This window comes from Pelobates fuscus, chromosome 6, assembly GCF_036172605.1.
Source record: "Pelobates fuscus isolate aPelFus1 chromosome 6, aPelFus1.pri, whole genome shotgun sequence".
Taxonomy (NCBI): domain Eukaryota; kingdom Metazoa; phylum Chordata; class Amphibia; order Anura; family Pelobatidae; genus Pelobates; species Pelobates fuscus.
In genome coordinates, this window is record NC_086322.1 from 110,258,008 (window position 1) to 110,285,688 (window position 27,681).

General features: G+C 37.8%; 1 protein-coding gene across 1 annotated transcript in view; it reads left to right on the forward strand.

Moving 5' to 3' along the window:
- The window catches only part of VEGFC (vascular endothelial growth factor C), a 145,442-nt gene that overhangs the window by 111,367 nt on the left and 6,394 nt on the right, over nt 1–27,681 (forward strand). Inside the window, exons 4-5 of the mRNA XM_063460009.1 lie at nt 6,388–6,542; nt 21,938–22,047. Of these exons, the coding sequence (XP_063316079.1) occupies nt 6,388–6,542; nt 21,938–22,047 (265 nt within the window). The remainder of the gene's footprint in view (nt 1–6,387; nt 6,543–21,937; nt 22,048–27,681) is intronic.

The window sequence follows — 27,681 nt, forward strand, 5'->3', positions numbered from 1 at the left end:
TTGCTTTTTAGACTTAAATGGAGAATACTTATTTTATCATGTGGTTTAAAAGTCTGAACAAGATACAAAGCTCTGTTTCTCATAAATAGAAATAGCCTGGCTCTAAAACTAGTCAGTTACTTGTGTCTTTGTAATGAATGTAGTAGTCTTCATGACTGTAGTGTAGTCAATTAGAATACAATGTCACAGAATCAGACTGAGGCACCCTGGGAGCATCTGTTTATTTTTAAGAGTCATACATTGAACTGTTTCAGTGAAGTCTATTGTAAGGAGATATATAAAGACTATTTAATTTACTAAACTATGCATTTATATTAGTAAACATGGAGAAAGGGACAAAATTGTCACTCTCTAATTTTAACAAATCAGTCTTGAAATATAAGTTCCAATAATTGATCTAAATTGCTCCCGAATAAAGCAATTTACCAACTGTTCTAGAATCATACAGCTGTTTCCAAACTATCATCCATAATATATATAGATAAAGAAAATTGTATTTACTAAACTCTGAATTTGTACTAGAAAATCTGGAGAAAATTACAAAATGATCACTCTAACTTTAACAAACACATCACTGAACCAGTCTTAAATTATAGGTCCGGAATGAAACAATTTGCCCAACTGTTCTAGAATAATTTCCAGAAAAATATCCTATCGCCCATAAAAGGAATTAGTTTATTTATGACAGATGACTTGCCAACTAATTCATGATATAATAAGAATTTCCAAACTATCACCCTCAAAAAGAATTAGTTTCTTTATGACAGGTGACTTGCCAATCAAGTCATGATATAATGGGATTTACTTAAAGGAACACTCAAAGTATTATAACCACTACAGCACATAGTAGTGGTTATAGTATCACAAGTCAACTGTAAAAAAATATTTTAGAATGGTTTAACTGTTTAACTGGGGTCTGCTCCCTACCTCCCCTGCAGTAAGGCACCCATGCTGTTTTAAAACAGTTTACTACTGTAGTAGTTATGGTGTTTGGAGTGGATATGGTGCTTTGAGTGTCCCTTGTCATTAATAGGTGAAATAATATGGCAAACATTGATAACTGAAATATTTAAAAAATAAATTAGAAAGCAACTCCTCACCATAATTGAGGAACTGGTCAGGGGAGTTGCCATTCTTTATGATAATCACAATGGCCCAAGTTGGATGCTCACTGCCCTTTCAGTATTTCCCAAACCTGTTTATTAGGTCCTAAAAGGTTGGTGCCTGCATCAGGCTTAATTGTCCCAGGCATTGCTGCTAAATATCTAACGAAGGTGCATGAATACTGTTGGTGTTAAATGTCAAATATTAAAGCAATGCAGGCCTGGTTGATGATGTCATACATTCTCTCTTCTATCACCTAGCATGGCTTTTTTATTCCACTAAGAAGCTACCGGTACATGCAGCATCCAGTAATATAGGTTATATAATGTGTGTTAAATGTATTCTAACTGTGATGTGCGACATAGACTGGTGATATGGCAAAGCTCTCATTGCTGGATGTCATGTGGATGCCACATGCATGGTAAATGTATTAAGGGTGTCATGAATGGTATACATATGATTTGATTGTGATACAGGTGTTGTATTGGATGTGTGAACCTGTGGATGCTATATGTGATGTGGGTTCTATTTGTGATTCAAGTATCAGGTCAGTGTTGAATTAAAGGTGTGTAATACTGTATAGGTGGTGTTTATATTATGTATGGTCAGCACAAACTGCATTTGTCATGTGGGTGATGACTTGGATATGCATGTGGGATGGATTATAATTTTTTTATTAAAAGTTTTTAATGAGTCATTAATGCAATTTGTGAGTGATGGATGGTCTGTTTGATGTGAAAACATGGGTATTCATGCCACTTTGTGAATCTCTGATGCACAGGTTGGGTGCTATGTGTCATATAATGCTAGCTCCTAAGGTCAAATTCTGTTAATCAAACCCCAATTTACCTAGATGTGATGTAAATGTGAATCTCTCAGCTCTTTGTTCTGCTGTCTGTCATATTGTTGCCTGAGCTACTTTGTGTGTCAAAAAAGGAGAACAGAGAATGCCTAGAGGTTAGCATTAAGTATACAGAGTGACTGTGATTATGAAAAAGCAAATAAGTAGCATAATTCTTGTGTTTTATGAGCTCATTGGCATGTGCTGCCAAGGAAAAATAAAATATGAAGAATGTTTCAAGCAGGCAGGGGCAATGTTTATGCTGTTTTTACGTTTTCCTTTTAATAAAATACTTATTTTTTTTACAACACATACCCTTTAAGCAGAAAGATGAGGATTGCATAAATGATTTCATGCAGGGAAAACTATGTATGTCTGGTATTTTTTTTTTATTGGCATATGGTTTTAATGATCTTTCTTTTTAACTTAAATCATAACTACTTTTTTTTTTAAATACTTTTCATCATTACTGCTCATCTTCCAGTAAGGAGATGAAAAAAATAGCAGAAAGCCTAAAATATGTTTGTTATATTCTTTGTGGTCGATTTTTTTTGGCCATTATGATAATGAGCTGGAGGAGTTTAGTGAGCTCATGGGGGAATATTAGGCTTGTTTGGTGCAAAGAGTGTGAGGGATTAAGGAATATGAAACCTGACATCTACCGAATAGATCATGTTATCCAACCCTGTTCTCATTTATCTCCCATTTTTTCCTTATTACTTTATATCCCACTCTCAAGTCGATAAGTCCTTTTTGTGATATATTTTGCACTGTACTATTGCTCGGACTTCCATTGTTTTTATTGTTAGTTTTAAAAGGAAAATCATCTTCCATATAACTAGGCAGTGTGACCTTCTCTGAGTACATATTTACTGAAGTAGACCAACTGTGATTGATCATCTCTTACCTGCTGATCATTATTTGTTCCCGTCATTCTCTAGCCTGGTTACTTAGATCTACTATAGCACTTTTTGAGTAGGTCTTGGCTTCTTCAGCCACCTTCCTGCTTTCTGGCATCTTAAACCTCTCGTTTCAGTTAACAACCAGCTTTTCATTTAGTCAAAATTCTAGAAAACAGCAATTGTACATATTTATTTTCTGTCTTAGCTAGATTTTTTATTCCACAATGTTAAGAAGAATCATTATGATATTATCTAAATTTAAATAATAAAACCTTTAAACACTTACTTTATTGATAATTGGTGACTGAAATACCCAAAGAATATATCAATTTAGATTTACTCCTATGAGATGCTATGTGTGTGTTCAGCCACAAGGCCCCTATGTGAATATTTTCTAAAGTTTGCTTGGATAACTGTTATGAAATATCTAGAAACACCTGGAGACTAGACATACGTGTTGTCTAAATTTGTGTTTAGCATTCTGTCCTACATTCTGTAGATCATGAATATATTATGAGATATACAACAGTTGATGCAGCTGACACCTGAGATAAGTTGAATTAGAAGTCATGACTTTGGAGGCAAATAAGATGCATCCTGGACAGATATTGTAGCCACATATGACATGCCCCATGTCCCCTATTAGTTTCTAGAGTTTGGAGAGAATATTCTAAATTTTCTGTTCTATCTTAAAGTTGGTGACAAATTAAGTTTGATTGTTTATTTCCAACATCTTTGGCTGAATCTTTGTTTTAACTTGAATGAGGACCGCTTGCATATTGAACATGATAATACATTTAAAATTAGCATAATTATCATTAAAGGGAGACTATAGTCACCAGAGCAACTACAGTTTAATGTAGTTGTTCTGGTGAGTATAATCATTGCATTCAGGCATTTTAATGCAAACACTGCCTTTTCAGATGGCCACTGGAGATTATTCCTGGCTCAGTGCTGCACAGTAGGCAGCTCTTCCGTTCAGTGTCCCCACGCTTGGCATGGGGACGCTGAATTTTCCTCATAGAGATGCATCGATTCAATGCATCTCTACCAGGCGGTGCTGATTGGCCAAATTGGCATTTGGCCCCGCCCCTTGCCTATTTTAGCCAATCCAATGATTTTCCCATGGGCAAGCATTGAATTGGCAACAAATAGGCAAGTCTGATTATGTCACAAAGGGGGCGGGGCCATGACCCGTGGACACGTGGAGAGCTAAAAATAAGGAGTTTTAACATAGAAACATAGAAACATAGAATGTGACGGCAGATAAGAACCATTCGGCCCATCTAGTCTGCCCAATTTTCTAACTACTTTAATTAGTCCCTAGCCTTATCTTATAGTTAGGATAGCCTTATGCCCATCCCACGCATGCTTAAACTCCTTTACTGTGTTAACCTCTACCACTTCAGCTGGAAGGCTATTCCATGCATCCACTACCCTCTCAGTAAAGTAATATTTCCTGATATTATTTTTAAACCTTTGTCCCTCTAATTTAAGACTATGTCCTCTTGTTGTGGTAGTTTTTCTTCTTTTAAATATAGTCTCCTCCTTTACTGTGTTGATTCCCTTGATGTATTTAAATGTATCACCCCTGTCTCGTCTTTCCTCCAAGCTGTACATGTTAAGTTCCTTTACCCTTTGCTTGTACGTTTTATCCTGCAATCCATGAACCAGTTTAGTAGCCCTTCTCTGAACTCTCTTTAAGGTATCAATATCCTTCTGAAGATTTGGTCTCCAGTACTGTGTACAGTACTCCAAGTGAGGGGGCTAAGGGAGGGGGAGGGGGGGGGGGGCAAGCCACCTAAATGGTGGGGTTTGCACTAAATGGTCAGGAATACAGTGTTCATTTAAGCTGGCAGCATTCCCCACAATTCAGATGGACTCTCTTGAGGTTACGAAATATGATTCCTACCAGTGGCTGGCCCTCTGTTCGCTGATAATAGCTAGGTCCTCTGAAAATATATATATTTTAAATGATTTCATTAATACTTGGACCCCATATCTCTCTGTTAGAATAGTTTCTATTAATATGTAGCAACTGCTCATTAGATATAGCTCAAGACAGGATGATGTCCATCATGTAGATATACCTAATGTTACTCATCTGTAGATTAGGATTCAGGAATCTTTTTTCATACTCAATAAATGTAATTGTTTGAACGCTTTGTTGACTTTAGAGCATGAAAGTAAAAAACTAAGGATATGAATGTCAACAAGGATTGGGCTGTACAGTGCCAGGTTTGCCATCCAGTGGTTAAACAATAAAATATTTTGGTATATAATCCCTTATGTTTCTGTTTTTATCTCATTATATCCCAATGCGCATTCTGATGACAAAATCCTCCTGTTGCTTGTTAAAATTTTCTTTGCTCATGATCCATGTCCAATTTAAAACTCCTAACAAGTGTCTCGCATTTGACACAGCTGCAAGCACAAATGTTAGAAATGCCTCTTGCAGCAGCCAGAAAAACTCTCCCAATACATTATTCTGCAGAATTTCAAGCTTTGTGTAGAACTTTCCCAACCAGTGCGTGCCTTCACTTTCAAAGTGTACGTTTTAATTCTGGGAGGTGAATATTGTATTAAAGAAACTGCTGAAATAGGTAAGAAATAAAAAAAAAATGCCAAAGCAAACATTAATGGCAAAAGCTTATATTGTTTGTAATGTTACAGGGCTATGTACTAAAGTGAGCATTCAAAGTGCATTTCAAAATTAAGGGCAGAGTAGCCCAAGTGAAGGGGAATTCACTTTCACTAGAGCATAACACAGACAGTGTGTACAAAAAATAAGCAACATACTTGCTTAGTAGTGAAAGAGGAAAAAATAATTCAATCAAGTTAAAAAATGGGTCCCCATATGATCTTGTCTACATTTTTTTTTTTGGAGGGGGGGGGGGGAGGGATTCGTGGTTGTGACTTGTTGCTTATGTAACAATTAACGTTTTCTGTTATAGATAGAGTTGCCAGGATACGAAATAGCAGGGGTAGTTGTCCGGGTTTTGCAGAACTTCAATCCCAATTTTACATTGGGTTATTGGCAATAGCTGCAGTAGCTGCAGTGCAATGTGTGGTAGCAATAAGAACGCCTGAATAATTCGCTACCATATATGTCTATTACTGGATCTAGGCACTTTGCACATATTACATTTTTTGATATTTGGTAAAGGGAAAAATGCTGTCCATTTGGCTAGAATTTATGCATGACATAGTCCCTTTAACCCCTTAAGGACACATGACATGTGTGACATGTCATGATTCCCTTTTATTCCAGAAGTTTGGTCCTTAAGGGGTTAAGAATAATTCCTATACAAAGAACCCACTTTGTAATGTATTATATGGGAATGGAATTCATCTATGGCAAATTGCACTTATATAAGCGTATTTTAATACATTCAGTTTGTTTACTCTTGGTCTGTGATATGACTTGCCTCATTGCATAATTTAGTATATTTTGTATGTACTAAAATTTCCTATGTTAGCTTTTTTTTTTTTTTTACTTGAGTTGGATATTTAATAACCTATTTCTTTATTTTGTTGCAGCTTTTTGAAATCACTGTTCCTCTGTCTCAAGGACCAGTAAAACCTGTAACAATTAGCTTTGCAAACCACACATCCTGCAGATGCATGTCAAAGTTGGATGTTTACAGACAAGTCCATTCAATTATCAGACGATCATTGCCAGCAACTCAGATACAGTAAGTATTAAACATCAATCAGTATTCCATCATCATTTTCTTAAAATCGCTGTTTTTTTTGGTGTTGCTTATCAACCTTTGGCAGTGTAGCTTGACTTGTAAAATAGTAAGGACAAATGACAGACTATAATTTAGCAATGTTTTAATGTCATATTCTAATTGTGGTTTGGTACAGTTGTAAAATGTAAATAAATAAAAGTATTTTCTATTTTAATTTTCCAAAACCAGTATTCTAATCTACAATGTATCTAGGCATGGTTGTCATTGTGAGTAATGTTATACATGTGAAAATACCTGGGAACTCTTGGGGTTTATGTACCTGAGTCTCAATAATTTTATAACAGTCTCAATGTGATTGGGTTACTTCTCAAGGTCATCCAGTCATGAGCAGAATTATTCATCATCCGCACTCATTTGATGATACTGCATATTTGCAATTGGTGTTTCTGTTACTTCCAGGTAATGGGAAAAAGATATGTAAATCCTGTCAACTTAGATTTGGGTAAAAGGCAGTAGTAGAAATAACTGATTCCTTCAATTGGAATTTCATTTTTGAGAACTTATCATAATAGATACTTAAAAGGTTACTATTTGGAAGAATCTATGATTAAATAAATATTCCAAGAATGACCACAGACATGAAAAATAATTTATGTCCATAGCCTGGTTGCTTTTTTTACGATACTTAGTGAGGAATTCAAGTGACAAATTGTTGTTTGTACCGTGACTTGGTCGAGAATGAACAAATTGCTGGGCTTTGGTCATATGACATCTGGAAGATATTTTAAACTTGGTTTACATTCTAATAGTGGTTATGTAACATCACTGTTGTTAGAATTCTGCATGAATGCAGTCTATTTTTAACTTTTTTGGGGGGTGGGTATCTATGCATGTTAAACACTGGTAAACTGCAGTTTGCTGTTATATGTATCACTTTAGACAGATTGGCAGAACAATATGTAACCAAAGGGAGGCAACATCTCAATTACATTTGCTTGCCATTATGTTGAAACAATGTTTTCCTGGAAGAATTCATAGCCAGATACTTATACTTGCTCATAATGGTGCATATTGTGATATTTGTACACTGAGCCAACTTGTGAGCGAATATGCATGTTTCTGTGCTGCCCTAACATTAAAGCTCTCCCCTTAACCATCCACCCCTTTAAACCCTACACTACTATAACACTAAACTTTACTTCTAACTCTTACATTTAATGCTAATGCACTAACTGTAACCTAACAGTATAAAAGATACACAATGGTGCAGCACAGTGGCAGAACTAATGCAGAATGGGCCCCCTATAGCATATAGCTGGGGATTCACCTTTTACCCATCCTTGCAGGGTTGTATTTGTGAGCAGCATTTGTGTGTTTGAATATAAGCATGTTTTTGTATAGAGTGTGTGTGTGTACATGTAGGGGCGTAGTTATATAAACTGATGCCATTGGAATGTAGTGGTGTACTTGTGTGTAATGTTTAAGTTTGAATGCAGGGGTGTGTTTGTATGTAGTGTTGACTTTTACATGAGCTTTTGTGTGTAGTGTTGCGGTTTGGATGAAGGGGTGTTTGTATATAATTTAGATGCTTGGATGTGGTTGTACATCATTTTGTGTTTGATTGCAGGGTTGTGCTTGCATGTTGTGTTGTTGTGTTGGTGTTTGATTGTTGTATGTATGCACACACTGACACCCATAGATACACTGAAACATACACACTCTCAGATACACACAGTCAATGCACACACCTTGACACACAGATTCACACACAGCGACACACATATACACATACTGACACATGCAGACACTACGATACACACACTGAAACAGACACACAGTGACAAACACACAAACCTTGACACACTAATGCACACACTGACACATACACACCTTGACTCACAGATACATACACACAATTACACACACATAGATAGGTAGATACAATCATACATGTCATACTTTTTATATTTGTAGCAACCCTCCTGTTAACAAACTTTTTCTGTGCAGGATGGTGGCTTCCTTGGAGTCTTGCTGATGCTGGCTTGAGCTGATGGGAGTGTTAGGCTGGCACTAGCTTTCTCCTTGCTCTTTCTGTGCTGCCTCCTCTGCCTCTTGTGCGGCTCCTTCTGAATGTAGGAGGAAGTGACCTACTCTCATCACCCATACTATAGGGGCCCAGTCGTGCTGTTAAAGGGCCTCTGCGCTGCCACAGTGATTGCTTTTGCAACAGTTCCACCCCTTGTGACGCATGTCTTAGGGAAACGTAAAGAGACAGAATGAAAGAGAGTGGAAGATAGTTATGCCTCTCAAATATGTAATTTTGAGATGGTTATTTGGTATTACAGTTTTTTTTAAACAGTGTTTGCCTTTTCTGAATATCTACTATATCTGGTACATCTGTTTTCATATACACTGTATGGACCTCAAACTTTAGAGGTTGTGAGTCATTAATGATTTTCCACCTATGGTGCAGACTGGGATAACTTCATAAGCACAGCAGTTTCTGATCAGAATTGTGCTGGCAGCAATCGTATCATCCTTCATTACACTGGTAATGGAATTTCGAATCCTTTAATTATTAAACAGGTAAAAGTTTGTATAATACGAACCGTGTCTTGCATTCCATTGCCCTGACTGGGAATCATTTATTTTCAATACAGCACAGATGGTTCAGTGGGAAGGTTTTGATTGGTTGTAGGTGAGCAATGTAAGTTGTTGGCTGAAAATGTGCTTTAGTTTAAGTTTTACTCGAAGTTCGGTTTCAAGTGTTGAAATCTCACTAAAACAGTTCAAATGTTCAATGGCAAGCCCCTGCTTGTTTCTTAGGGAGACATCTCTTAAAACATATTATAATTATGCCATTTTTTATTTTTTTTTACTAATAGATTGCATATCAATTTTTGCTGAAGATTTTCAAGGCTATGTTTACCTACTGTAGTATCATTTTTCACAAGAGAATAAAAGAGGCTAACAGAATAAGAGGAAGAACATTTGAAAGCAATCAGGAAAGGAAAATAATAAAAGATTTAAAGATTAAAAGAGGATGACAAGAAATGTCAGCTTTGTATAAAAACAGAAGGAATATATTGTAGGATTGGTTCTCTCCCCCCCAACTTTTTGTAAACACAGACTGCCTGTGATACAATCAGCATCACAGACAAGGTGCCCGACCACAAAGGGGACACATCATTCTAGCATCCATGTGCACCAAGATAACAGGATGACAGGCTGACCGACAGACTGAACAGTGGTTGAGATGGACCGGCACTACTGTAAACCCTAATCAGACACAAAATATAAAATAGTGGAGCCTCAACACCGAATATCTTAATGAAGGAGTTTTATTCCACCAGAGTGGAGATGGCAATGTTTCAACCATCACACAATGTATTTTCTAACGCTCTGACAGGGGCATGGTCCGGTTTGCAATTATGGGACACAGGGCCCAACCTAGCCCCTGATTTAGAAGCCTTGGGACAACTTTGTGTCCTCGGGTAGTGGGCCAGATGTTTGACAGCCCTGATTTAGAGAATTACTCCAGATATCTGAGTCCTTACTGGCATAGGCCCAACACTTAAAAGAAATAAAGAAACACCTAACTGCAATCCCACGCTAGCAAGTTCACCTTGCCCCTGAACATCTTTCAGTGAAGTAGCTCCCCCTCACTGCAGGGGAAGGGATGTTAAAGAGCGTGGGTGGCAGGATGGGGCCATTCTGCCATTGGTTGTTTGTCATTAGCATGCTGTCAATGTAACTTTCATTCCAGTTTGGCTAATGATGCTGCCAGAGGCAGAGTTACAACTCCAGCGGCACTGGGATATATTTCTGTATTTACAGCAATTTCAAACTGAAAAAAAAAATAAACTCAGTGAGGTGCTCATGGTGCTTGGAGTTTCTCTTTTAAAGTATCTGCAGCTGAGTTCCAGGCTGCCTGTATAAATTTTGGACTGAGCTCTCACTCGGTCTAGACAGAAACCTATGCCAAAAACTGTACATGTATGGGCTGAGTTCTGTTGGTTGACTACACAGTGAACCAAGAGTTGAGTGAAATTGCTTTTGGGCATTAACAACTTCTCTAATTAGTTAATTTTGGATGAGATGATATTGGATAAGTATATTTTCTTAATTATGTAACACCAGGTAGACCCACTAAACAATGCGAAACAATGGAACATCAGTGGTATGTATCTTTTTATTTCTTAATTTCATTTATTTTTTATATTTATGCACTATCCATATAGTGCAATAAACCCACAGTCCCGAAGCATGTAAAAGGACATTGAATGCTTTATGGTTTATATGTTCACTAATACTTTGTACATTTGTTTGAAAGGAAACTTTGTCATTAAACGTTGTGTGTCTTGACAGATCTATTGACTGATGGTAGATTGATTTATATTTAATTAATAGTTTGCATTGTTGCATAAACTAAGTTTTGCTTATATTAGCAAAGACCTATCCACGTAATTTACAATTTATATAAATAAATTAATATTAACTTGTGTAATGGTTGTATAGGGTCAAACATTGTTTATCCACATGCATTTTATTTTGGTCACCCAATCATCCTTTCAGTTTCAATGAAAAAACAGTGTTTGCAGTTTTCTGAACTACATTTGGTTGGGGGCATCATCATTTTCTGAAAGTATCATGGCAACACGTGTGTTTCAAGGCATAAATCATTTCGGATACTGTGTGTTTTTATTAATCGTCATACACTGTGAAATTTGAAACATGCAGGAAAGGTTTAAATTACCTTCTGAAGACTGAATAGTGTTTTGCTGGCATTAATTACTGTGATTTAAAAAATCATCCAAACTTGCCTAAATCATTTTGAAGAATTTTGAAAAATTACATGTGTACCTGCTATGTGCTCCAACACAGATTTATCAGATTAACCTAGAGGTCTTACACTGCATTCCAAAATGTCCTGACACACTGCTTGGTGTACCTCCACATAACTTCTTAAGTAGATACAGTTTTGCATTTTATTTAGCTAAATTTGGGTGCAGCAGGTGCAAATACTAGGTTTTCACGTAAATTTGTCACCAAAAATACTAATTTACGAATCTCTGTCTCGTAAAGCGTCTCTGGCAAGTTAAGCTTTTTTTTTTTTTTTTTTTTTAAATATCTTTTTTTATTTATCTTTTCAAGGAATCAGGTGAAAACAATACGACAATCAGTGAGACTCTCAGGTCTCACATGTGCAAGTTTTACTTTTAAATCCTTTTTATGTCCCTTTGTGTCTCCTTTTGCAATATATTTTTGAATTCACCTTACTTTTTAACTTAGACATAAGAAAAAGTAGGGACTACTTTTTTCTTTCGAGGAACATGATTTTTGGCAATTTTTGGCAATAAGTGGAGCTTAAAAAAAATAAAAAATCAAGTAAACCGATTCCTAGAGAATAGAGGGAAGGCGCTCGTATATGTTATTTAACTATGAATGTGCAGCAAAAGCAACTCTCCAAAATTGTATCCCTTATACAATTTCCTAATCTAGTGATAATCAACCAAACATATTTGGAGGTGCGCTCAAATAATGATAATACTTACCTTTGAATATGCTGTCAGATGTTTTATCTCTACTACCATGATACCATGAAAGAAAAACACATATGTACAAATGATAGTATAGCCTGCTAGGCAAAAGTAGAAAACAATAGTGCAGAAAAACTGTGCCAAAAAATCTAAGGTATATGCAAAAGTGTCTCTATGTAGAAAAACTTAATATCCCAGAATGAAATATACCCCAATCGGCTCCAGAAGCGCATTCGTATGGTATCCCCCAGGGGAGAGAATCCAGCCAATAATATGAAGGCGCAACCCATATGCCTTTTTCTAGGCACATGTTTAGTCGATACTTTGTTAATCAAATACAGAAATGTACAGATACAGCAAAACGTGGCTAAAACACACACTTAGTGGGCAATAGATAGAGAAAAAAAAACTCCAAAACAATAACCCTTGTACTACAAGTACTGTAGATAAGGACTCCTCACAATCCTCAAAATTATATGGAAAACAGACAATCTACAATACAATAATAACAGAGTAAAACTCCTTGTATGCCTACAAGGAGTTTTACTTGCCCCTGAGGAAGTTCAAGTTATTGAACGAAATGCGTAGGGCTATTTAGTTACATAGTTACATAGTTACATAGCTGAAAAGAGACTTGCGTCCATCAAGTTCAGCCTTCCTCACATATGTTTTTTGCTGTTGATCCAACTATTTAACTAAGTGCAGAGTTTTTATGCCTACAAGGAGTTTTACTTGCCCCTGAGGAAGTTCAAGTTATTGAACGAAACGCGTAGGGCTATTTAACTAAGTGCAGAGTTTTTATTTTATTTACTTGTTTTTATTTATTTAATTTATTTATTATTTTGGATGCTGTTTTCTCCGGTGTTCCTGTTTTTTGGGATCCTGTGATTGAACCTATTTTATATGATGTGCCTGTTTTTCACTTCAATCTTGTAAGTGTGTCTTTATATTAAAGTGTCTATTTTGACTGAGATACTCTGCACTATTATTATTTTTTCTTTCCCTCTATATTTGCCATGATGTTCCACAAGTCCTGAGGTTTCTACCTTTTTTATGATACGCCTACAATCCATTTTGGTTTGTGAGTGTGATTATTGCATTTACTCTCCACCTTATAATTGTTGCAACATTATTGCACTATGTTTTACTCTGTTATTATTGTATTGTAGATTGTCTGTTTTCGATACTTTGTCAATGTATTTTATGAAAACTATATACCCAGAAAAAATATTAAACCTATATAGAAGTAGATCAGATAATGTTTATTTTTGGTGACATAGCCCCTTTAAGTAAAAACATATTAATAAACAGGCCTTTCTTGAGCATCCTTCTTGATTTAGCTCTGCTTGACTCCTCCCTCTGCTTGGCTCTCTAGTTACATAATTTGTTCATTCAACAGCAGCACCGTTTGATTCCATAAGATGTATTGGATGTTACGGAATGTTCTGTGGTGCTGAGTTTGGCACATTACAGAAATGTTTCACATATGTGGATTTTATCAGTGTTTTGAAGGTTAAGACAGTGTGTTGTGATCAAAAAATGTATCCATTGAAGTTCAAGAGGAATGAAGCATTATGGGATTAATGGTGTAGACAGATTTGATTGAGCTGAATTGGCATTGGGTGTACTGTGGAAAGGTCTGAACAGAGGAGAAACAGCACTCTTGGATGTACCATACAATTCAAAGGTGTCTTTTTAATAAAATGCTTATTCTTCAGCCAGAATTGGAGATGAAAACCTTTTAATCAATTGTGCATTCGCATTTTTTTTAAATCTATTTTTAATAAATCTCATACATTATAGCATTCAAAATAGTTTTGGCAAAATACCTGTGTTTCTAAAGAAGATCTTGCTTTCCTTTCATGGCTGATATACAGTGCTTTGGGAAATATGTTACGATTCTTGGCCTATTCTATTATACTGCTAAATTACATACGATAAATTACATTTGCTTTCATTATAGTCTATTTTAGGACAGTGAATCACATACAAGTATTTTAAAGTAACATTGATTTTATGATTACGCAAAAAATAAAATATGTATGTATCAGGGTATATATATGTATGTGTGTGTATATATATGTATATATGTGTGAATGTATTTTTTATTTTTATTATTATTTTATTATTTTAACAAAAGTAGTTGAAATAGCTGCTGCCTGGGATTGTAATTCCCCCTAATCTCAGGCAACAATGGGACAGGTGTGTCTAAGTGCTTACCTACAATAAAGTTCTCCCTCTAACCGCTACTCTAAATCACTACATCAACAATAGCATTCAAACATGCAATACCTTAACACTGGCCATTGATTCATATACTGCTTTAACACTAAACTAACCCTTCCCCCCCAAAAAAAATATGTTATATATATATAAATACATCTACCACATTAGGCAAGACCATAGGAGCAAAATGTTCAAAGAGGCCTCTGAGACAATCCAGCACATAGTAGCCTGATACAAGATGCAAGCAGGGATAGCATACACTGAGAGGCACAAACAAGTTTCTTGAGTTTTGTACTGAAAAATCTGCTCAGAATATGGGCTGTACCTGCCTAAGTCTAGAGAAACCTAAAAGGGAAGTTGAGAAGGACAGGGCTAACATCCTGTGGAACTTTCAGATCCAGAGAGGCAAGCAAATAGTGGTTAACCAAACTGACATTGTGGTGATAGACAAGAATGGAAGACTGAAGTGGTGGTGGATGTGGCAATACCCAGTGACTATAACATCAGGAAGAAGGAACAGGAGAAGATGGACAAATATCAAGGACTGAAAGAGGAGCTAGAAATAATGTGGAAAGTGAAGGCAGTAATAGTTCCATTTTTGATAGGAGCACTTGGAGCTATGACCTTCAAGTTGGGAGAGTGACTTCAGCAGTTTACAGGTGGGACATCTGAAATCTCTATCTAGAAGAGTGCAGTTCTAGAAACAGCTAAGATAATGCACAAAACCCTCAGCCTCCCAGGCCTCTGGTAGAGGACCCGAGAATGAGGAATAAGTATACCACCCAGGATAGGGTGAGAAAATACATTTATATAATGCAGAATTACATATTCATTTATTTTGTTTCTGCTGCTGGAAACTTTGAGACTAATAGCTAGACAATTCACAAGTGTCAGTCACTTTAACTTGGCTACAACAGTAACTCCAATTGAATCCAGATTTAGTTACAATTGCCTTGCTCTATTAGAGTAAGTGTAAACAGCACACACACGTTTGCTTTCTGCATTGTGAGTCATCAAACTATTCATGACATTGATTTGTTCCCTAATTGCATAGCAACTACAGTATTTCTTCTCTATTGTTGCTTTGAATGGTTAAAATTTGGCACAATTTTCTGTCTAGATCAAACTGTGGCGTCTATTTTCTAGACATAGGTCTCACCTGTGTTTACGTTATTTTCAGCAGATTAAATAATTCAGAGAAGGTAAAAGAATAGTTAAGAAGGAATGAAATTGCAAGCCTGTAGAAATGCTAATTAAATAAACTCTAATGGAAAAACAGAAGTATCCCACCATTGAAGAATACAAATACAATAACGTTCTCAGATTAATCTAATAATTTTGTTTAAATCCAAGACATCATCTGTTATTTCAACCCTTTGGAATTTTATGGTTGTTGAAGGATCATAAATGTTAAGGTTCAGACAAATATAAAGATAGCTTTAAAGTAGAGTAATACCCAGTGGACCCAATAAACCGTGGAAGACTATCCATCAGTTGTGTTAAAAAGTCCATGAAAGGGTCTGCTATTGTATTTACAAATTGTCCTCTCATCTAGTCTTATCTCCTGATTTTTGCACAACAGAGATTAAACGTTCAGTCATGAGACAGTGTCTTTTTTATAGTTTGTAACTTATTACGTTTTTACAAAAACATGTATAAGAGGTGATATTGTAACATCTGGTTTGGGATTGTAATAGAATGTTGTGAAGCTTGCATTTGGTAACACGTGTAATGGTTTAGACATGCATTGTTAGTATATATTGCAAACTACAATCAAGAGTTAATACTAGTGAATGCTTTCCACTGTGCGTAGACATGTGCTGATGTCATGAGGTGTTTTATCTACAAGGATTTAAGATGTTGTAGTAACTCATTTTGTAATCTCGGATTGATGACTTAATGATAATTTATATTATCTCATCAAATTCTGTACTATAATGGGCATGTCTTACTCTTGTTTCTGTACCATTATCAGTAATTAAAACTGATATTAGGTAGGACAAGAGAAGTTTTGTTGTATGTGAGAATTATTGTAGAGCCACTAACATTAAGCAGTTACAATTATTTGTCCTATATTTAGGGGATATCTACCTTTGTTAGATACTTAGTCTCCACCTATATTTTGAGTGTTTATTTGCTTTTGTTGGCGTATAGAGGACACACTGTTTTAGGTGGTTTTTTTATGCTGTGTACATATAGTGGTTATATAATTTTTGTGTTTTATTAAGCAGTTAGAGTTAGACTTATATAATATGTTAAAATCTTGAGGGTATCATTTAATACAACAAGGCATGCCTAGCTGATATGTAATATTTAGAATTAACAGTTTGCATGAGTGTGTCGCCCATGCAAAGGGATGTCTTTATGGGTTGGTGGAGAGATCAAACATCTTTTTTACTGGCCCATTACACCCACTATAGGGGAATGGGGAGCCCTGAGAGCCTCTGGTCTCTCTCTCTCTGCCGGATGCGGACCTGGTATTTGGCTAACGCAAGTTCAGAGGGCACTTCAGAGCGTTGCCGAGCTCCCGGAGTTTTTGATAGCCATTAGGCATTATGTTTACCCTCCCTAACCCAAAGGTAACCATTTAAAAATATAGATAGATGTAGATATTCATAGTGATATATATATATATATATATATATATATATATATATATATATATATACATACACACACATATATATATATATATATATAATATCCCAATGGACGAAGGAGAGCACTCGCTAAATTTTTACGTACAACATTTGACCCTACTGGATTTTTATCAAGATGCCAAATACATATAAAGTGTATTTATAAACTTGGTAAAAAAAAAAACCACTACGAATAAATAGATATATATTTATATTTATTTATAGTATAGAAATTAAAACACACACACACACACACATATATATATATATATATGTATATATATATATATAATTTTATAACACAACATATACATATTGTAATTTTTATAATTTGTTTTATAGTTTAAACTCCATCTAACCCTCTCCACACAAACTAAATCCCCTATCCAAAAACACATTCCCTACAAAGCCCAACTACACATCCCTAGCACAGACATAGTGCATCCAGCTCATACACATATGGCATCTAAGCACACACAAATACTGCATACTACTTCACCAGTACACATACATTCCTTACTCACGCCCCCTACACACATTACCTACACAAAATGCATCAGCAGAAAAAACATACCACGCCCCCTACATATACAATATATCCCACACACTGCATCCACTACACAATTGATTCCATGCATTGAATCCTCTATAACACATACTACTCCCCTAGGCACACACATTAGACCACAACACAAACAAATATATCTATTTACACACTCACTACACCACAAACAGTGTCCTTAACATACACTCAGTCCCACAAGCAAACTCCAAACCCATTCATAATACAATTTACAGGCCCTGTCCCACTTTGGTGTCTTTATAAGTGGGATACCAGAGCACAAAGACAAGTAACCAGCAATTGTGAGGTTTATTACAGTAGAACTCTGTGATACTGACATACTGATACTGACACCCTGTGATACACTACTATGCACATTTAGTGCTTGTCTGCAGCTGTGTGTGCCTATCTGAGCTGTGTGTACCTGTTTGTGCCTGTATGTGCCTGCGTCTATCTGTTTGTTCCTGTGTCTGCCTGTAGCCTTACTGTGTCTGTGTATGCTTTTGTGCCTGCCTGTGTATGCATCAGTGCCTGTCTGTGCATGTCTGTGTGTATCTGGGTCTGGGTGTATATGTGTCTATTCAGGGGAGGGCTGGCAGCCTTAGGCCTGGGGGGCAAAACCAGTCAAGTGGCCCATTGCGCCACCAAATCAGTTCACCATCCATGCCCACCTTTTCCTGGTTTTATAACGGATATTGATGTTATGCTAATCAGTAGCTCTTTGCCATACCCGCTCCTTCACGGCTCTGACTTTCAATGTTGTCAGAGCACAGGCTGAGAATCTCTGAGCCTGTGCTCTGACTCACTAACTGAGCGCCGGAACCACGAGGGAGAGGATATGATCTGACTGCACCTACTGCTGGTGCGCACCAGTGGACCACCAGCGAATCGTTTAAATGAAATATGCTGGTGTACCCAACTTGTGAGCTGTGTTGGCCGCCGGGTGCCTCTGTTGTCATGGCACCCTGCGTGACCGCACAGCTTGCCCACCCCAACGGCTGGCCCTGCTGACACACACTGACGTTACTACTTAGACATCCCTCAATATTAATACAGACATCAGAGTAAACACCAATAAACTGTGGAAACAGAGCTGATCCCCCCAAATTTATAAAGGTTTGCTTAGAGGATTTATTCAAGATTAAATCATGCCTCCTCCTCTCTCTCCCCCATGCGCTGCTCTGTAGGCTGGGAGGAAGTGAAGAGTAATCACAGTCTCCCAGCACAACGCCACCTGTGGCTGCATGGGGAACAGCTGTTTAATGTAATGCTTGCAGGACGGCTAGCTGCCGCAGAACCTCTTTGTTTCCGTCTCTGCAAAGGGCTCCAGGCACTGCTTGTTGTGAGTGTGAGCCACTGTAAATTAGGGGCAGAGGGCACTTGCACTGCGGTCAAGACGGGTCTGGGCAGAAGGAGAGTGCAGTGCAATCAGTGCACTCCCCTCCTGTGGGTCACCAGTACACTGGTGCACCTGCCCAGGATCAGAGCCGGTGCAAGGTTTTTGCCGCCCTAGACAAAATATAAATTTGCCGCCCCCCCATGTGACATCACAATGCCCCACCCATATGATCTGCCATATGAACTAACGCCAGTGCTGCACACAGTGTGTGTTTACATTAAAAAGCCTGCAGGGACCAGCTATAGACACCAGAACCACTTCATTAAGCTATAGTGTCCCTTTAATGTGAGGTAAATTATAGATTAGTGTCACTAATAATATACTAGATTGCCTACTTACAATTAGATGAGGATGATGATGGGCTGCAGTTTGGCTCCACTGGTCTGGTGTAGAACAGGATCTCTGGAGGCTGTTTGCAACTGTGGTCACAAAATTCAATGTTCTGGGAGAATTGGAAGCAGCTCCATTTTTGGGGGGCCTCTTACACAGCTCAAGGTCTGGGCCCCAGTGCCTGACGGTGAGTATGCCCATAAGGCCCACTCATAAGTCCACTTATATGTTCCACCCACCCATGAGTTCGCTCAGTGTGCACTTCCTGTCAGTCCGGCCGGTTACAGGAAACAGAAACTCCGCGCGGAACAGGAGTCTCTGTTTCCTGTAACCGGCCGGACTGAAAGGAAGGTGCACACTGAGCGTACACCTTCCCATCACTCCGGCCGGGACCGCGGACCGGAGACCAGCTCGGCCACGCTACAGGGGAGGGGAGGGAGGGGAGAATCTGTTATGCAGCCGCCTGAGCGCTCTTTACAGAGCGCTCAGGCGGCTGCAGCATTTAAAGGGCCGGCCCACCGCGGCCGGTCTTAATGGGATTTAGGGCGGCCTGGGGGGCAATTGCCTCCCTGCCCCCCGGCCCAGCCCGCCCCTGTGTCTATTCATGTATGTATATATGTATGTGTATCTGTGTTTGTGTCTGTAAGTAACTGTGAATGTTTGTAGAACGATGGTAAATGGTGGAATTTGTGAGTGTCCATATAATATATATAACTATTAAATATATAACTATACATGTATAACTATTATATATATATATATATATATATATATATATATATATATATATATATATATAACCATAATATATATATATATATATGTATATGTATATGTATATATATATATTATGGTTATATATATATATATATATATATATAATATAATATAAAGCAGGCAATCGCTCAGAGTACCTGCCTTTCAAAAGCTTCTCAATTACCTATATCAGGCTTCCCCAAACTCCGGCCCTCCAGATGTTGCTGAACTACAACTCCCATGATTCAAATAGATAGGCTGAGAATCATGGGAGTTGTAGTTCAACAACATCTGGAGGGCCGGAGTTTGCTGAAGCCTGACCAATATTGTAAGATCTGTGATTGAACAGCCACAAAAAGTGGGAAGACTTGCAAAGGTTGCAGATGTGAGATCTGCAGCTTTTGCTAGATGTTTTTACATATATACCCGATGAAAAAAGTGCTTAAGTTAATGTATGGATGGTTTCATTTGGGACATATCTACTAAATGGTAGGTATTTTATTTATTTATGTATTTATTTTTAGCCGTGAAAGGACCCTTTAATCACCATCAAATACCATGACCCACCTGTTCTCTTGTCACTCTGCACCACATCCACCTTCAATATTCAGTTCCATGACAACTCAGTAGATTGTTCTAAATTTCTAATAGATAATGCCTTTTACTAATTTTGCCTTTTAGAGAATGCATTCTCCTAATATTGCCTGTGTTTCCTTCATGTGATTGTGTTTTAGTTCTGCATAAATATAGTGTCACTGAACTTGTCTTTTGTGAAACTTTGATTTATCCCCCTTCTTGGTAGCATTTTTGAAATAACTTTGTTAGATGAAAACAAGTTGAAAAAATAGATGACGCCAGACTCTCTGCATCTCAAATTGTGCATGCCACCAGCTCATCTTTGTTTAATATTAATGATCCCATTGGGGTATATGCACATTCCAAATGGATTAAAATATCCTTTAAATCATGTGTATATCTTTAGATATGTTCTAAATGGGTGCACTACAAATTATTTCTTTCCATAATGCTAACTATGAGTAGAGTTAAATATGCTTGGTGAGCACACATGCCCACATTGTATAAGCACACACTAAATATAATATATAAATAAAGTTCTTAAATTTCTCAATATGAGAACACATTTTATGGTGTTGTATCTAAAATATTTTATTCTAATTCTAATAAACAATCGCACCAGAAAATCTAGCAGCAAAATACTATTTAACTGCTTGCATAATTTACCAATAAAAATATACTCCTGGTGAATGATTTAGCCCCATATAAACATTAAAACATGCATTTTTCTGTGCTATTTTTTAAAACATGCAGTGCTGTCGGAATTCCTCTGATATGTCCTGTGCCAACTATAGCCACTGTTAATTCCTGCTCAACCTATTCACTGCTGTATATATGGTCAATATCCCTGATGCACCAGCTCTTTGCTCTCCTACCCTAGGACTATTTGATGAGAGAGAAATACACAGACAATTCAGTATACCTGATACATCTTTCCCTCAAGTACCTCCCAAGTTCTCTTGCATACATAGTGTGTGACTTGCTGTCCTAAAACTCCTATGCATGTGTAGTCGTACTAATGTCCACCCATCCCCCTCTCCAAACATCTATTAATAGTATACACTGTTAATGTGTTAACCTAATTAGACCCTTGCATATAATGTTTTCTATTATTACCATTTTGAATGGCACTTATCAAGTTCAGAAGGGCAAAAGGGTTAGTTGACCTCGCTGGGAATTGAACCTGTGGATTAAGCAGTTGCATTATCAGACTGTTGATTGATGTGTTCTCCCTTCACAATATATAATGATTGAGCTGTGATCTTTACTATTGTGAACAATGTTACTTTTATTGTTATAATATTGATCGTAATGCGTAAAGAAAAAAAACATTAGGCAATAACCTATTTTAAATATATTTTTTACAGCTGTCACGTGGCAAACAAAACATGTCCCAAGAACCACGTCTGGAGCAATCACTTGTGCAAATGTATAAAACAGCATGAGTTTGGATATTCAACTCATCAAGAAGAATCAGGTAAAATATTTTTACCATACTGAACACATTAGAAAGGAACATACTATCCCAGACGGTAATTCATTATCATGAGGGCTTTATAGTTCTGCACTTACATATCTTTGATTTTTCTAAAGGGGAAACATACTTTATCAGTAGGAAAATCATCAAGATGAGTTATTTTAGATAAATCATCTGTGGTGTCAGATTATTTTTCTTATTTTATAGATTTGATGTACTGTTAGTGTCAGAGTGCTATTATACTCTTATTTCATACTCCTGTTTCATGTTTTATTTAAGATAAATCATGTAGATGAAGGACATTGAATGTAATCAAGATAAGAATATTTTAGTTAAGAAAAATTATCTTCTCTGTAGTAATATATAAAGAGCTGTCTCTTTATAGTCATGATGCTAGTATTACATACAATAAACTTGGCGTTTTCATTCAACAACCCGTACCGCATACTTGGAGTGCTCTCCATTTTTTATTTATTTTTTACAAACTTTTGTAAAAAAAAGACTTTAATACTCTGTTTTAGACAACCTATGCTTGTGCTGTTTTCTAAAAGTTGATTATGAGTTGACATTTATCAACCTAAAGGAACTCTCTGGGCATAAATACTATTTAATTGGGTTTTGTCAGTTTTATACTTATATTCCTGCGGTGTTTATCTTCATATTCAAATCTCTTTTTAGTTTTGATTTATAAAAATATTTTGCAGCTTTATGTAGTGTTTTCCACTCCTTGAGCCACCCACTCTCTTTCCACTACCACAAAATGTGTTGGTTGAGAAGGAAATTATATAGTTTACAATAATTTGTGTTAAAGGGACACTCCAGGCACCCAGACCACTTCTGCCCATTGGAGTGGTCTGGGTGCCAACTTCCACTACCCTTAACCCTGCAGCTGTAATTATTGCAGTTTTCATAAACTGCAATAATTACATTGCAGTGTTAACTCCTCCTCTAGTGGCTGTTTACTAGACAGCCACTAAAGGGCACTTCCGAGATTCAAGCACAGGTTTTGCTCTGTGCTAGAGCGTCGCTGGACGTCCTCACGCTATGTGAGGACCTCTAACGTCACTAAAATCCCCATTGGAAAGCATTGTTTTCCTGGCACTGGAGAGTCCCTTTAAGCTGCGTGAATGCTTTAACTAGTTGTTTGGTAAAGAACATCAGCAAGATATACTGAACAACTGGACCAACCTGATTTAAGAAGCTGATTTCAAGCCAGCATTTAGTAAATAAACTGACATATTGATAAGTAACTTTACAACCTGCTTTGCTTTGAGTTACCTTCAATGTGCAAATTGGTTGGAAAGTTGGTAAAAACGTGATTCACCCCTCTGCCAGTCCTTACATTGGCTTCCTGTATGCTATAGGAGTCAATTCAAGGTACTAACTCACACCTATAAAGCACTGAACAACTCTAGCCCCTCTTATATCTCCTCACAGATCCATAGGTATGTCCCTTCTCGGTCTCTCCGTTCTGCCCGTGACCACCTCCTGTCCGTTGTCCGCACTCGTACAGCCAACTCGCGCTTGCAGGACTTCTCGCGGGCGGCTCCCTTCCTATGGAATAGCCTGCCTACCGCCATCAGACTCTCCCCTAGTCTTGCATCTTTTAAGAAGTGCCTTAAAACCCATCTCTTTAGGAAAGCTTATGGCCTCCAAGACTAACCCTTACCTCACATACCTGTCTCTTGCCCTCTCCTAAAGGGCAGCCCACCTTATTTGAGTGTAAATTCCTGTCCTAATGTGTTTTACACCCCACCTCCTATAGAATGTAAGCTCGTTTGAGCAGGGTCCTCTTCAACCTATTGTTCCTGTAAGTTTATTTGTAATTGTCCTATTTATAGTTAAATCCCCCTCTCATAATATTGTAAAGCGCTACGGAATCTGTTGGCGCTATATAAATGGCAATAATAAATAAATAAATAATTGTGGACTGACACCCAAGTATATATGCCAAGTATTTGTAAGAAAAAAATATAATAAAATATAATAAAATATGAAAATATTTGTGGTCGGGATTATAAGGCCGAATAGAACCTAAACATATACAAACTAGAATATACAAAAGGCGGTTGAGTTGTGCCGAAACAGGCAATCAGTTAGGCCTGTAAGAAAGAGGATACAATAAACAGTAGGTAGTGAACAGCGCAAAAGCAAGGTAACTAAAAAAATATGTATAAACTCCAGAATGTGTCACACTGTGTAATATACACCACTTGTATGTGTGCACCAAGTGGTAAGAGGTATAAAATACTGTACCATAAAATGAGTTAAAAGGAGCCACTAGAAATGAAAGAGACAACAATATATTTATTGTAACAGTGAAATTATCGTGGTATATTCCACAGTTTTAACCAGCTGCACTTTATCTTGGTGTCAGGTATTACACACCATATGCACATTACCTGTAATAAAGAGGGCCCATAGTAGATACATTTAGTTGGATTGGCACATATTAAAATCACAATAAAAGCATCAATTGTTTTGGATATAAATATGGCAATAAAAAAAGCAAAGAGACAGCAGTAACATAAAAAATATGCGAGTAACTAAAAGCGTATATGTGTGGGTTCTCATCTGAAAGAGCTAACATGGCAGGCAGTAAGTAGGTGCTAAGTGGTAAAAGAGAAGATGGTGCCAATTCTGTAGGGGCAAATTAAAGCAATAACGGCGCTGGTAAAATTGCTAATCCACACTATTTTCAAATAGAACTCCTATCTCCCCATCAAATCAAACACTGCGGATCACCTCCCACCCTTGACAGACTAAAGAAATTAGTCATCTTCAGGCGTCCTATTAGTACGAAGCAGGGACGGACTGGCCCACCGGGATACCGGGAAATTTCCCGGTGGGCCGTCGGCACCTGGGGCCGGGGTGACCTGCGGCCGCAGGGAGAACTGGATTGGCGGCCGCGGGGAAGCTCTTCTGGGCCCGCGGTCGCTGGGGGAGCAGGCTGTTCTGTCTCTGCTCCCCCTCCCTCGCGGGCTAGAAAGAGACCGGAGCCGGAATATGACGTCATATTCTGGCTCCGGTCTCATTAAGCTGCGCGCGAGGGAGGGGGAGCAGAGACAGAACAGCCTGCTCCCCCAGCGGCCGCCGGCCCAGAAGAGCTTCCCCTGCGGCCGCCAGCACAGCGATCAGTCTGCCCACCCACAGGTACCAAAAAGTATGTATGTCAGTGTGTGTGTGTGTCTGTCATGCTGTGTGTGTGTGTGTGTGTGTGTGTGTCTGTCATGCTGTGTGTGTGTGTGTGTCTGTCATGCTGTGTGTGTCTGCCTGTGTCATGCTGTGTGTCTGTGTGTGTGTCTGTCTGTCTGTGTCGTCTGTGTCACGATGTGTCTGTATCATGGTGTGTGTCTGTCATGGTGTGTGTCTGTGTCATGCTGTGTGTGTGTGTGTCATGCTGTGTGTGTGTGTGTGTGTCATGCTGTGTGTGTGTGTCTGTGTCATGCTGTGTGTGTGTGTGTCTGTGTCATGCTGTGTGTGTGTCTGTGTCATGCGGTGTGTGTGTCTGTGTCATGCGGTGTGTGTGTGTCTGTGTCATGCGGTGTGTGTGTCTGTGTCATGTGGTGTGTGTGTCTGTGTCATGCGGTGTGTCTGTGTCATGCGGTGTGTCTGTCTGTGTCATGCGGTGTCTCTGTCTGTGTCATGCGGTGTCTCTGTCTGTGTCATGCGGTGTGTCTGTCTGTGTCATGTGGTGTGTCTGTCTGTGTCATGCGGTGTGTCTGTCTGTGTCATGCTGTGTGTGGGTCTGTCTGTGTCATGCTGTGTGTGTGTCTGTCTGTCTGTGTCATGCTGTGTGTGTGTCTGTCTGTCTGTGTCATGCTGTGTGTGTGTCTGTCTGTCTGTGTCATGCTGTGTGTCTGTATCATGGTGTGTGTGTCTGTCATGGTGTGTGTGTGTGTGTCTGTCATGGTGTGTGTGTGTGTGTGTGTCTGTCATGGTGTGTGTGTGTGTGTCTGTCATGGTGTGTGTGTGTGTCTGTCATGGTGTGTGTGTGTGTGTCAGTCGTGGTGTCTGTGTGTGTGTTTTTAAAAATAATGTTTTACTCACCTTTTTTTTTTTTCCCAACGTCGTGCTGGTCTCTGCCTCTATGACTGAGATCATCAAGCTTGATGATCTCAGCCAATCCGCACCGACACAGGAAGCGCCTCTAGTGACCGTCTGAGTGTCTGTCACTAGAGGTGTCACTAGGAAGCAATGTAAACACTGCCTTTTCTCTGCAAAGTCAGTGTTTACATTCAAAAGCCTGCAGGGACAGGCTATAGACACCAGAAACACTACATTAAGCTGTGTGTGTGTGCGCCTGCTAGTGAGCTTGCTTGCTTGCGTGTGTGTGCCTGCTAGTGAGTGAGCTTGGGTTTTTATGTCAATGAGCTTATGTATATTAGTGAAATTGTTTGTTTATGAGGCTGTGTATCAATGAGCTTGTGTGTGTCAGTGAGATTGTCTGTGTCTGCATGTGAGTATGCTTACTGTATAATTAACCCCTTAAGACCGCAGGACGTACTATGCCGTCCTTATTTTGGTGGCTCTAAAAGCCGCAGGACGGCATAGTACGTCCTGCGATCTTATGTACTTACCCGGTCGCCGGCGATCCCACGCCGGCGATCGCGGTATGGGGGACTTACCTGGGAGCCCAGGGAGTCCCCCTGCGTCCTCTTCAGCCGCCCAGGGCCATGTGATCGCGAGGTCCTTGCGAGGACCCCGCGATCACATGGACGGCATAGCCGTCCAAGGCATTGCCAGCAGGGGGAGTGCCTGTAATGACAGGTACTCCCCCTGCTGTCTGAAAAAAAAATAAAAAATGTTAAAACAGTGTAAAAATAAATTATATATACTTAGATCATATATATATTTATTATATATATGATCTAAGTATATATATATACACACATATACACACATACACATAAATATGCATACACTGTCTACGTGTATTTTAATATTAATATATACATAATTATATATATATATTAATATCAAAATACACGTACAATGATATTGATTAAATATATATATAATTTTCATTATATATATATTTATATATAATAAAAAATAAATAAATATATAAATACGTTAAAAAAATAAATAAAAAAATAATAAAAAAATAATAAAAAAAAATAGATAAAAAATATATAAACATGCGTAATTTTGTTCTAACTGTATTTTAAAATTAATATATATATATTGATATCAAAATACATGTAGAACGAAATAATATATATATCAATATACATAAGTATATACGTATATATCACTATGTATATACCTATATATAAATAAAAATAATAAAAAAAAATTATATACATATATATACACACATATATATATATATACACACATATATATATAATAATTCTACGCATATATTTATGTAATAATTTTACATAATTAGGTCATTTTATTAATTACAATTTGCAGGACCTGCCTGCCAACCCAGGCCAAAAGTTCAGGGAATTACATTGTCTAGCACTATATTTAACTCTGTAACTTTCCAAGACACCATGAAACCTGTACATGGGGGGTACTGTTTTACTCGGAAGACTTCGCTGAACACAAATATTAGTGTTTCAAAACAGTAAAATATATTACAACGACTATATCGTCAGTGACAGTGAAATTTTTTGCATTTTT